The 12166-nt window shown below is 42.7% G+C and overlaps 1 protein-coding gene across 9 annotated transcripts in view; it reads right to left on the minus strand.

The window, feature by feature from the left end:
- The window catches only part of ACACA (acetyl-CoA carboxylase alpha), a 243255-nt gene that overhangs the window by 31430 nt on the left and 199659 nt on the right, over positions 1-12166 (minus strand). For all 9 annotated transcript variants that reach the window (XM_047708298.1, XM_047708296.1, XM_047708299.1 and 6 more), the window contains 5 exons: positions 11317-11460; positions 10660-10780; positions 7007-7103; positions 3360-3456; positions 2357-2492 (listed from right to left, as the gene is read on the minus strand). In XM_047708298.1, the coding sequence (XP_047564254.1) occupies positions 2357-2492; positions 3360-3456; positions 7007-7103; positions 10660-10780; positions 11317-11460 (595 nt within the window). The remainder of the gene's footprint in view (positions 1-2356; positions 2493-3359; positions 3457-7006; positions 7104-10659; positions 10781-11316; positions 11461-12166) is intronic.

A 12166-nucleotide genomic window follows, 5' to 3' on the forward strand; every position in this document is an offset into this window, starting at 1 on the left:
TGGCTAATAACATCCTCAGAAACCTATACAGTCTATTCTAGAGATGTTCTAGTAGAGCTGGCTTGGTCCTAGGCTCTAAACTCTGCCAACTGTTACAGGAAGCCAGACAGATCTGCGTTTCTCTCCCAGCTCTGTCATTTTTTAGCTAAATGATCTTGGAAAATTTACTTAACCTAAGTCTCAATGTCTGTAAAACGCCGATAAATAATATAGCCTACCCCTTGGAAGGGCTTGTTGTGATGATTATGTAACGATAATGCATATAAAAAGGTTAGCAGGTTTCTGGTGAAAGGAGCTCAACAAATCTTAATTGTTGTTGTTATTCTTACATGGCTAGCAGCCAATATGGGCCTGAGCCAGAACATGCAGCAGAGTTGAAGCTTTTCCTACAAGCAGCAAACTTCTGAACTCTGGACTCCTTAGGACAAAAGAGCCAGGCTGGTTTACTCCTAAGCAATGTCAGGAAGAGTGAAAGCTCAACAACCCCTGGGAAGAGAGGTAACTAAAGAGTGCTGGCATTGCCTTCTCTGAGTCTTAATGTAAATCTTTTGTTGTTGTTTTGTTTTTTTAAGATTTTATTTATTTGAGAAAGAGGGCAGAGAGAAAGAGAGAAAAAAGAAAGCGTGTGTAGGCACCCACGTACAAGTTGTGGGGAGGAGCAGAGGGAGAGGGAGCAGCAGACTCCCTGATGAGCGAGCGGGAAGCCCAATGTGGGGCTCGATCCCAGGCAAAGGGGAAGGCAGTGGCTTAACTGACTGAGCCACCCAGGTGCCCTCCCTTAATGTAAATCTTACAGCTAAGAAATCTGGGATCAAGTGAAATTGGATGTTAAACAAACTCACATATATGAATGAAAGGGCTTTCATGCGCCTCCTCCGGGGGTGGGGGGAAACACTTCAGTATATTCAGTATAATATACTCTTTGAACACTGTAGTATTTTGTTCAAAACCTTTTTCTTGACTCCTTGAGGCAATGTCTGTCTCTGACTCAGTTTTGTTTTCTCAGAAGTAGCTAGCAGAGTTCCTTGTACATAGGAACTCAATAAAAATGTGCAGGATTGACTTGTTTAACCTATACTTTCAACATCTCACAGCATTTTCACTGATTTATTCTCTTTGTCATAAAATAATCCACCTGAGAGTCTATAAAAGTATATAAACATTAATTTGCATGTACAGGCCAAGTCTCCCTCAAGAAAAGCGCAAAATGTGGTAGTTCTCCAGCAAATATGGGCAAAGGGGAAGTTGCAGCTTAAAAAAAGAAAAGAAAAACCACCTTAGTCTTCTGTATTTTGCCAGGGAAGCCTGGCGGTCCAGGGCTTTCCGAGCCAGACTAAGGGAAAGTTACTGGCACAAGGCTCTAATCTTTCTCCACACATAGCTGATAATCTGTAAAAGGGTAACTGTCTCAGGCTTCTCCTCCCTTGGAGGGAGAGGTGCTCTTGCCCCAAGCTATTTCCGGGTTCACTGTTTCACATTTTATAAATCCTTATCTCTAACCACTCTACTCCAACATTGCCAACTCCTCCCTCCTTCCATTCCCCTAACTCATTCTATTACTTCAGAACCCTGAGTTCTCCCCCAGTGAACAAAGTTGACATTGACCAGTGTATTCATCCCCTGCTGGTAGGTAGTCTCTGGTCTCCACATGGTCATGAAGCTCTGGCCATTGGAGAGAGAGCTTCGCCGCTAGAAGAGGGAGAACAGGTTTTTTGGCTCTCCTGAACCATCCACAGTGGCTCTGCACAGGGAGGATTCTCAGTAAATGGTGATACTAGCTCCCTACATCACTAAGCAATTCCCGTGGCACAGAACTGAGCCTGTATGATGATGGTTTAATATGTTGGAGCCACAGGCCCAGGGCTGTTGCTGGATAAGAATAAAATACACCACAAATTACCACAAAGAACAGCTTCTCAGACAGAATTTGTTCGTTTTCTTCTGGTGAAAGCTAATTTCAGTATCTACCTTGGTCACGGTAGAGCATTAGAGCATTAGCATCAACAAAGAATATGCCGAGAAAAGAGGGACAGAGGCTAGCACAATCACAGTTCCCCAGGACCATCAGCACAGTCTATCGTTCACCTGTGAAAGCTAAATCCACAACAGCAGCCCATCTAGATCACACCAGTAGACTATTCTGAAATTTTGCACCGAACTGAAAAGCACGCAGTATTTTCCCCACTCAAGTTGCAACTCAGAAGATTTATTTCAGAGAAAGTATAATCCCCAAAAAGCCTAGCGTGACGGGCTATAAGGATACCCATTGGTTCTGCCCAGTATAAACCCTCCCTCCCCGTCTGTAAAGTTCTGGGGAAACAGTTCAGCCCCTCCAGCCCAGAGCCAGGCCAGTTACCTTTCATTCCACCAGAGAAGCCTCTCCAATTGGCAAAGACCATCAGAGGCAGCCCTTCACGGTTGAAGTCCTTGATAGCCTGATAGGTCTTAAATGCAGAGTCTGGGAACCAAACCTGGCCAGCCTGCTGGATTATCTATTGGGGAAAGTCAAAAAGGAAGATACAATTAACAACAGAGTTTGAGGGGGAATTTCTGCAAGATGAACAAAGTTTTACTTGTTTACTTTAAAAACTCAACCAAACCAACCAACCAAAAACCGTTGTTGTTCATCAAGAGGATCATCTTTGAATTCAAAAAGAATAAAGGATCCTGGATCTTTGACTTTGTTGAACATTCCTTTTTAGTCCTGATTACACCACCACTCCTCAGTCAGAAGGAAGAAACCTTACTGCTTCTAATGGAAGAATGCAGTCTTGGGAATCCTCATTGTAGACTTCCTGAAGGCAACTTGAAGTCACTCAACTACACCAGTCCTCAGAACAAGCTAACTGTACACAGTCTCCAGTCCTCTCTCTTCTGGGCTTAGTACAAACTTTCTCTGGACTATGGTTGGTCAACAGACACCTGATGTGACACTGCTGAGTAACCTCTTTCCTGGTCTCTCCCACCCCTCATCTTCTGACTCTTGTCAGGATGTGAAAAATACAATCTACTCTTTTAAAACGAAGATGAGTGGTGGTGTTCACATTTGCCATTAAGGCAGACTTCTTAATTCTAGAATAGCTCATCCATGTGTGTGTTCAGATAATCTGGGACCAAAGAGCCCACAGCTGCCTTCCAGAAGACTACCTCCCCAAGGAACCCAGACTGTTCTCTAGCATCAACAAGACCACTATAAAGGTCCAAGTAATTTTTCAGTTAGAATTTAGCTTGTAGTCCATTTAGAGTCATCTTAAAAGTGAGCACATGGTGGTGTGCAATGCCCCCAGTACATCCACAGGCTGTGCAGAAGGGAAAGCCAGCTCCAAGCACAGGAGCACAGGGTACTCGAGGTTACTAACCTTGGCTTCAGAATCCAGGTTTGCAGGATCGGCGGGGATACTTAGTTCCACTGTTCGGGTTTCTACGGCAACTACTCCCACAGGTATTCCTCCTAGCCTACAAAAAATGAGCCAAAGAAGAACTCAAAGCATGTAAATAGTACAGTTGGTCATTTCTTTTCCAGCCCTATATCAAAAGATTGGGGTGTGTGGGGCGGGGGACTGGAAACTGCAAATACAGAGAATGGGGAAATCTGACTCTCCTAGAGCAGAAGACTACTCTCAGAATCACTCCTGTCCTCCACCACATAATCAATTCAAACCAAGAGTTGTACCAGGGGAGCTTCAGCATTTAGACCCAACAGTCTAGATGTGTGTGTGTGTGTGCACACATATGCACATACGCACACACCTTTTTCTGTGGATGCCAAATGACATTTCTCAGCTCACTCTGGAGCATCTCTTTGGTGAAGACAGAGGGAAAAGGTCTGAGAGGTGGGAGGTGCCTGAAATTACACTGGGGAATACAATGCATCCCATATACCCAATACCCATCTTCAATAATCAACTCCTGGCTAGTCTTGTTTCATCTTCATTTCTTTTTTTTTTTTTTTAAAGATTTTATTTATTTATTTGACAGACAGAGATCACAAGTAGGCAGAGAGGCAGGCAGAGAGAGAGAGGAAGGGAAGCAGGCTCCCCGCCCGCCAAGCAGGTTCCCCGCCGAGCAGAGAGCTGGATGCGGGGCTCAATCCCAAGACCCTGAGACCATGACCCGAGCCGAAGGCAGAGGCTTCAACCCACCGACCCACCCAGGCGCCCCTCATCTTCATTTCTAACTACTTTCTCCTCCGTGAGTCCCATGTTATTTTGAAGGAAATATTAAGTGTATAATTTTGTCTATAAATAGTTCAGCATTTGAAAGATAAAGACCACTATACTATTATCACAATAGTAGTTTTATTTTAATAAAAACTCCGGAGTATTTTTTGGGGGGGGTTGTGTAGGTGTGTTATGGAGATGATGAAAAATATATGCCAAGGGTACAGAGGTGGTTAAATAAGCCCTCAACTTTCTCTTTCACTGGAAAACAGCAGTAGCACAGGGATAACTTGCAGTCATTACTCTTGGTGAAATAGGTGATCTGTATTGAAAGTATGCATTTAATTGCTAACATATGTTAATTTAAAAAACTCTTCAGGAGCTCAAAGCCTCTGCTGCACAGATGGTGCACAATCCCCTCTCAGCTTGGTCCTCAAAAAGATTTCCTGGTAAAAATCAGGAAGAATGGGAGGGAGGGTGAAAGTGGGGGGAGGGGCGGCAGTAGCTGCAGGTACAGGGTGAGTCCTTACTCTGGCAAATGTGATTCACTCTTCACTTTCTCAGCTGCATTCCTTGGGGCTGAGGCTGGGATGGGTTATAGTCTCTCATTCCCCCAGCATCTCCATAACAAACTTTTCCTTGAAGGATGGTCTTTGGTTGTCACACTGGCTACTGGAAATGTATTCTTGTCATCGCAAGAGGCCTGACAGGGGCCTGAGTGGGGACCACCCACCCCCTTGTCACTTGCCTGCACTGAATCAGAATCAAAAGCCCTCTAGACAACCAGACAACGAGCAAGAGGTACACAGGAGGATTCAGAAATATTTCTGTTCACAATGATTAACAATCCAACTGGAAACTTGTAATTGCAAAAGCCACCCTAAATCGGTAACTTATAACTTATATATTAGGGCCCATGTGACCTAATAAAGAACATCTTTATCCGAGTATTACAGTTATTTATTGAACTTGAAAACAGCTCAGAACAACTTCTGTTTTCTATTATACTTCATATAAATTTTATCAGGCCAGCACATGAAGATGCTACATCTTGTTTTATAGTGTGTCCCTGGACAAGGTGCCATGGAATAATAAAAGACAATTTACAGCCAATAGCACACATATTCCAAACATACATACCAAAGATGAGTTTTGGCAGCACTTACAGTAACAATCCCAGAAGAATACATTTATATTTATTTCTCGAAATGCCACTGCTTTTGAAAGAAGCTAGCTCCATTTGTGTTTTATATACTTGTGAGCATGTGTATGTGTTTGGAGTAAGAAGCCCAGAACTCATCAGATGGAAAGAAAGGAAGAAGTCAGAGTGAGTGTTGCAATAAACAATGGTAGAGCTAACTAAAGCCAAGCTTGACTGATCTTGCTCACAGAACAATCCCTTTTCTTCCAATCATAAGTATAAAGCATTATTCTCTTGTTTCCCGTGGGAGGATCTTAAAGACCTTAACAAAGGTTTAGCTTTCGGAGGCTTAAAATCTGTCATGTTTTTAACAGACAGGAAGACTGAAGCAGCATAGGTAACAGAAAAATTTTCAAAAAAGTTGGTCTGAGTGTGATGTCAGGGCCCCCCATAACAAACCGATAGATCCTGGGTAGGAGGGCTCTCTCCCTAGTGCACCCCCCACCCCCTACTCCCATAGGAATTTTACGAGGCACAAAAAATAGTTCTCCTGGGCCCCAGAAGCCCCAGAAGCCTGTGGTGAGGGTAGAAGACCTGAGATGCGAGAGAAAATGGGAGCTAGCGCCTGTGAGTTTCGGTCTGGGCTGACTCCAGGCCTGACTCTTACTCAGAGTCACAGTGGAAGATCCTGTCTGTTGGATTTGCCATCTGATGGCTTCTTGTCATTGGCAGCATGAGACATGCTGACCTGCTGTACTGAGAGAACCACAAAGCCTAGAATTATTTTCAAGGCTAGAATCTAAATCTCAACCCAATGTGGCATGTTTGAGAATCTTGAGCAGGTGCCACTTTTCACCAAGATAAGGAAAACTGATTGCCCCCGAGAGGAAGGTGAGCTCCAGATGTGGGTCCCTAGGGCAGCATGTCTCTGCAGTGCAGAACGAGATTAAGATCAGCCTTGGCAGGTGCTCGTTACAGCGAGTGCTACAGATTATTTCGTGCAGAGCTGGCTGTTGAGTGAAGCACTTCTTAGAGTGGGTATTAAAATTTAATAGAAACTTCAATTTCCCATTTGAAAAATATAGGTAGTCTGGCAAATCTATTCCAGTTTATTTTACTCATTTCTGTTTCAGGTAAACTTTTTTCTTTGCAATTCAAATCTGATGATAAGCCAGTATCATGTGCATTTGCTATACTTAAATAATCTTGATGCCAGGAAGGAACTTCTTCTAGGTTACATAGATCTTTGGGTTACATGGCAAGGTAGATGAGTCTGATTCATTTGTCACCTTCCTTGGAAAGAAAATGGTCTTTGGGGAAGGGGAAGGTCACTAGTCGGCTATGGCTATTGTATTTGGGCTTTACAGCCCTCGAAGAGCTTTTCTTTCAGTGTTGTAAAAAGGAAATGTCAAAACCAGACTTCAGATCACACGCATCGCTGAAGTGACACAGTAAATGACTATTGGGAACCGGTGCTCCAGTTATGCTGCCTTGGGCATGACTATAATCCAATATTCTTAGGAAGTTTAGACAAAGAGAACATTATTGGTTAAAAACAAAAACAAAAACGATGACGACGACCACCACCACCACCAAAAAAACCCCCAAAACTACCTGCCCCCCCTCAATCTCTATAGTCATGGCCTGTTCCTTTCTTGTTTTTAGTTGGGAGGAAGAAGAGCTTCCAAAACACAAGAGCTCTTACCTGGCTCTGCCAACCACCACAGTCTGGGCCCAAGGTTGCATGATCTCCGAGAAAGATCCGTAGTCAAAAAATCCACTCAACCACTGACCTTTCTGGGCTACAGAAGAGAAAGAAAGAGAACAAAGAGAGAATAAAGACCATCAATCTATTGAAAATGCACTGAAACTGGCAAATCTGAGGTTGGATGTGGGGGATTGTTTTGGGGAGTTTGCTGTTGTTTTTAACCATATTATAATAGATGCAGGCGTTAGGCAGCTGAATGCTCATCTGCCTTCAGACATCATCTCCTATTTCATTTGCTAGTCTGCATAAAAAGAATCATTTATCAGCAAAAGCATCATTTATTGTTAAACGATGGGGTTCAGCTAGCAGAGAGTTTGCATGTTTTTAAATAAATAACTTTGCTTTTTTCAAAACACTACAAACATTTGTCAAAAGGCAGCCAAGTCATTAAAGTGTTTTCAAAATGTCTATTTCTATTTTAAAACTTAGCTTACAATTTTGTTTGGTTCCACTGACTTTTTTAAATGGAAAGCTGAAGACAGCCAATGATAACTATTAATGATCAGATAAGGACCCAAATTTGCAGAAAAGAAAAGGGACTTGGCTCCTCTGCTAGAAAAGCAGAAAGATACATCCACTTTACTTACAGCTGAAAAAGTATAATCTTCCTATAAGAAAGGGCCATGCCCATATACTCTTGACACATAGCAAAAATATAATGGTTAAGATGCACACACCTAATGTCATTAACCTCCCCTGAACACAGAATTTCCTTCATTGGCAAGACACGTAACTTTCGACATCTTAGGTTAAGAAAAAAACTTTTGTTCCACAGGTATCCGTGTTTGACCAAGGCCCCATAAAAGCTTCTGCAAATAACTGTTTCCTAGCTTGCCCCTCAGCTCACTTAGTTCCTCAGTGATCCTTCTAATTTGAACATGGCCCTCGCCCCCTAAAAACCCAAGTCCAAAACCAATTAAAAGTGGAGATCCGAGCAAGCTAACCTCTGCTGACTTAAACAGGATGGAGAGTGTTTTATCAAGACTAAATTTGTAATTACTGTGTTCTACATTCCTTGCCTCTATGGCCCCAGTGTAAAATGTGATCATCCATTTCAAAATTATCTCTCTATCGCGAGCCCAAAGCTGATCGTTTAGATTCTGGTCTCGTGTTGGGCGTCAGTTTGAAGAATATCACAGCACTATCTCCTCTAATAAATGACTTTAACTTTTCACCTAGAAGATATCTGCTTTAACTTATCACAGGGAATCATCTGCTTTCTTTAACGCTTCCACTAAATTAAAATCTGAAGTCACTCGATTTGGGAGCGAATGTTAGCTGCAGAGACAGCAGGATGAATTGCTAGGGAGTCGATGAAAAAATATTATCCAAAAAACCAGAAAACTTAGTTTATCACAAATTTCATTTTATGCTGCGGATCTCATTAATAATGGCCGGGATAATGCCCACCTACATACACACACATCTGTTCACCCCATGAAAGAGGGCTCACATTCTGATGAAGGTTCTAAATCAAACTTCTAAGTGGATCAGGATACTGAAATCTTAACCTCATATGCTTGGGTCATTTTATGATTCTTACTTCAATAACAATGATTTGGAACAACAGAATTCATTAAAATGGAAAGACTTTCTTCTTTAAAAACCCTTCTGGCTTGGGGCGCCTGGGTGGCTCAGTGGGTTAAGCCTCTGCCTTCGGCTCAGATCATGATCTCAGGGTCCTGGGATGGAGCCCTGCATCGGGCTTTCTGCTTGCCAGGGAGCCTGCTTCCTCCTCTCTCTCTGCCTGCCTCTCTTCCTACTTGTGATCTCTGTCAAATAAATAAATAAAATCTTTAAAAAAAAAAAAAAACAAAAACAAAAAAACAAAAAACCAAAAACCATCCTGCCTTGTGAGTCAGTTGGGGGAGGGGACTCACTGGTGGGCCAGGGCTGGTATAGGTAGATTTCATCCCCCAACCCCCAAAGAGCAGGTTGTGTTCAGTTCAGATGTAGAACTCAGAAGCCAGCTAAGATACACCCCCAACCCCCTACCATGATTCCCAGGAGAAGACTCACAGAGTCTTGTTCTGAATTCTCCTAGAAAAGTCCTGGATTTTAAGGCTGACAGGTATCTTACGATCATAGTTCTTATTGTAATCATGGCATACAAATGAGAAATAGGGATTATGGTGATTTTTCTGGGTAGAAAAACTAGTTTTATTAAGAGCAACAAGAAAAGGCATCAAAGACAACAGGTAAAATTTTAAATTAAAATTCCTCTGGTGATTTTTTGTACTATCTGTAGTTGTTCTATAGATTAAGCCCCAATTCCTAAGTAATAGCTGTGTGACCTTGCACAAATCACTTAACTTCTCTGAGCTTGTAAAGTGGTAATCTCTTTTTATCTCTGAGAAGTAGTAAACCCAATAAGATAATGTATAGGGAAGTGCTTTGCAGCCCCACCTAGCTCAGAGTGGGTACAGACAAAGGTTTAAGTCTTCCTTACGCAGACTTCTTTTTTCTTTCAACAAAATCAGTGACTCTTGGGATGCCTGGGTGCCTCAAGGTTAAGCATCTGCCTTTGGCTCAGGTCAGGATCCCACATCGGGCTCCCTGCTCAGCAGGGAGCCTGCTTCCCCCTCTGCCTGCCGCTCCCTGTTGCTTGTGCTTGTGCTCGCTCTCTCTCTCACTCTTGCTCTCTCTCTGACAAATAAATAAAATCTTAAAAAAAAAAAAAATCACAGTGACTCTTAAATTTAGTGAATTATCTTCTGCACTTTCTTTGATAGAGTTGCAATAAACAAGCGAAAAAGAACAAACACCCTCTCAAAAACCCTGAAAAAAAAAATAGATTCAAAATGTAGCAGGGGGATTTGGAGCTTCACAAAAGAACCACCTGGTAAGTAAGATTTGTTAAATCCAGCCTAATAGACCGACAAACAAGAATGTACATTCACCTTACCTGGAGCCCCTACTTTTTTTCTGTTGTGTTTTTGTTTTAAAGATAGGTAAAATCAGCCATAAGACAGATTGATATATTAGATGAACATGGGGGGAGGGTGTGTTCTTACTCAATCTATTTATAAATTTAAGAGTTCTGGACAATCTCTTAATGAATAATGATCTTATAAGGTAACCTTACATTAATAACTAAATCAAGTACCAGTACTTTCACCGATATCATAAGAAAAGAAGGGTACATGCAGGGTGGATGCTTGGAAATAGCTTGCTGCGAAGAGTGTAGTCATGTTCCACACTGGAGGGTCAAATATCTTTTCTAAAACTGATCTGATTAATCTCTGTTTACAGAGACTAGACGGTCAAAGATTCTATGTGTTTACTGCTTAGATTTAACTGTTTTAAAGTCTTTGAACCCATTAAGTAATAAGTGCTTTAATAACAGAATTAACAGAAGAAATATATTAGTGACTGCCCTGCATGTGCCTCAGTGACTGACTTATACATCTAATTTCATTTGGTTCTCATTTGTTCTTGAAGGATTTTCCACCTTGATCTTCAGAGAACTGTTTTAAAGATATGTCTCATGTACTTGTCACGTACTATCGTGCAGGAATTGGTTAGTGATTAAATGGAAGACTGACAGCCTGAGGGCCAGGGTACTAATGGACCCACCAATATATACCTACTTGGGTGAGGTCGGCCTGCTAGCATCCATCGAGGATCATATGGGGCCTTCGTGGGAACAAACTCGATGATTCTATCTATAGGATCCTTGGAGTTCAAGAGAGGAACTGAACTGAGCACATTCTAAAAGGTGGTTGGGAGGAAAGAGCACAGCAATTAGTGAATAGCAGGCCCAAGGTCCTGACTTAGCCATGATCGTTACAAAGACAGTAGGGACCAGAAACAGAATCATACCCGTCTGTCCCAGCCAACCCCTGAGAACATGGACAGGTCTCAAGTCTCACGTAGGAGTCTGGCAAAAAAACCCGTTATGTTCTTGCTTCTTGATTTCCATGTACCCACACTTTATGGGAAGCTTCCTGGGGGATGGATGGCTATTACGAAGAAAAAAACCCACAGTGATCTGAGCCCAGATGGGCCATGAAGGCTTCTGACTGGGGAAAACATCAGAAAGGGACCTAACCGATGAAATCCAAAGGCAATTTAAAGCTAGGAGCCCAAAGGTGGCTGCAAGAAAAAGAAACCGGTAACTTCCAGAGGAGTGTTTCATAAAACAGTTTCTCCACCATAAAGAAGAGACCCCAAACACAGAGGCCGTGTGAGCCGTGGAGGGAAGGCCGGGTTCTGGGGGCTCTGTCTGCTGGGTGGGAAGGGCTCACCTTGGGCATGTAAGACAGCCAGTGCAGGACAGTGAAAACCCCTTCAAAGTCATCGCAAACAATGTTGTGGGTCACCCCATTGTTGTGCATAATCTGGATGCCCCCGAGTTGGTTGTTGGAGGTGTATACTTCCCGCCCAAGGACCTGGAGAGACAAGCAGGAGAAAAGACATTTGTCTTGACAGAAATAAAGGAAAAGTCTATTTTGTGACTCTCACTAAAATAGGTTCTTTCCTCTATGAGACACAGATTCCATCCAGCCTCTATGTGTTGTTCAGAGGGACTGTCTGGACCTTTGTCTTAAAAAGAAAGCTGAAAAAATAAAAAAGGCTTTTTTTTTTTTTTTTTTTTAACATAATACTGTTGCAATTCAAAAACCAGCAAGCTTCTCCCTCTCTCAACTAGCTGCCACAGACAGGTGTTAGCATACTTCAAGTCAGCTAGAACTGTGGTGGGGGCAGAGGCTGTGACCCGGAAGGGCGGGCTACCCCCACATCTGCAGGCCGGCGAACTGCTGCACATATACACAGAGAGGAAACATGCCTGTCTTCCGACAATCTTTAGCGACAAGTCTCACTTAAATGCTGTGAGGTTTGGGTCCCTAATATTTTGAAAGGATTACTTTCCCCCCTTACATTTGATTTTTAAAGCTGGTCCCCACACACAAGTCCTAAGGCTGGCAAAATCCTGAAGCAACTCATCCATACATGAACCCTGGAGTCTAAAGTCGTCTTTGTGTGCTGGGTGGAGCGCAGTGATTTATACCCAAGCCTGCCTCTCCTCTGTCCTTCTCTCCCAAGGTTCCAGGAAATACAGAGGGCCTCCATCCCTGGTGTATCCCTGGAGGAGTT

This window comes from Lutra lutra, chromosome 16, assembly GCF_902655055.1.
Source record: "Lutra lutra chromosome 16, mLutLut1.2, whole genome shotgun sequence".
Lineage (NCBI taxonomy): Eukaryota > Metazoa > Chordata > Mammalia > Carnivora > Mustelidae > Lutra > Lutra lutra.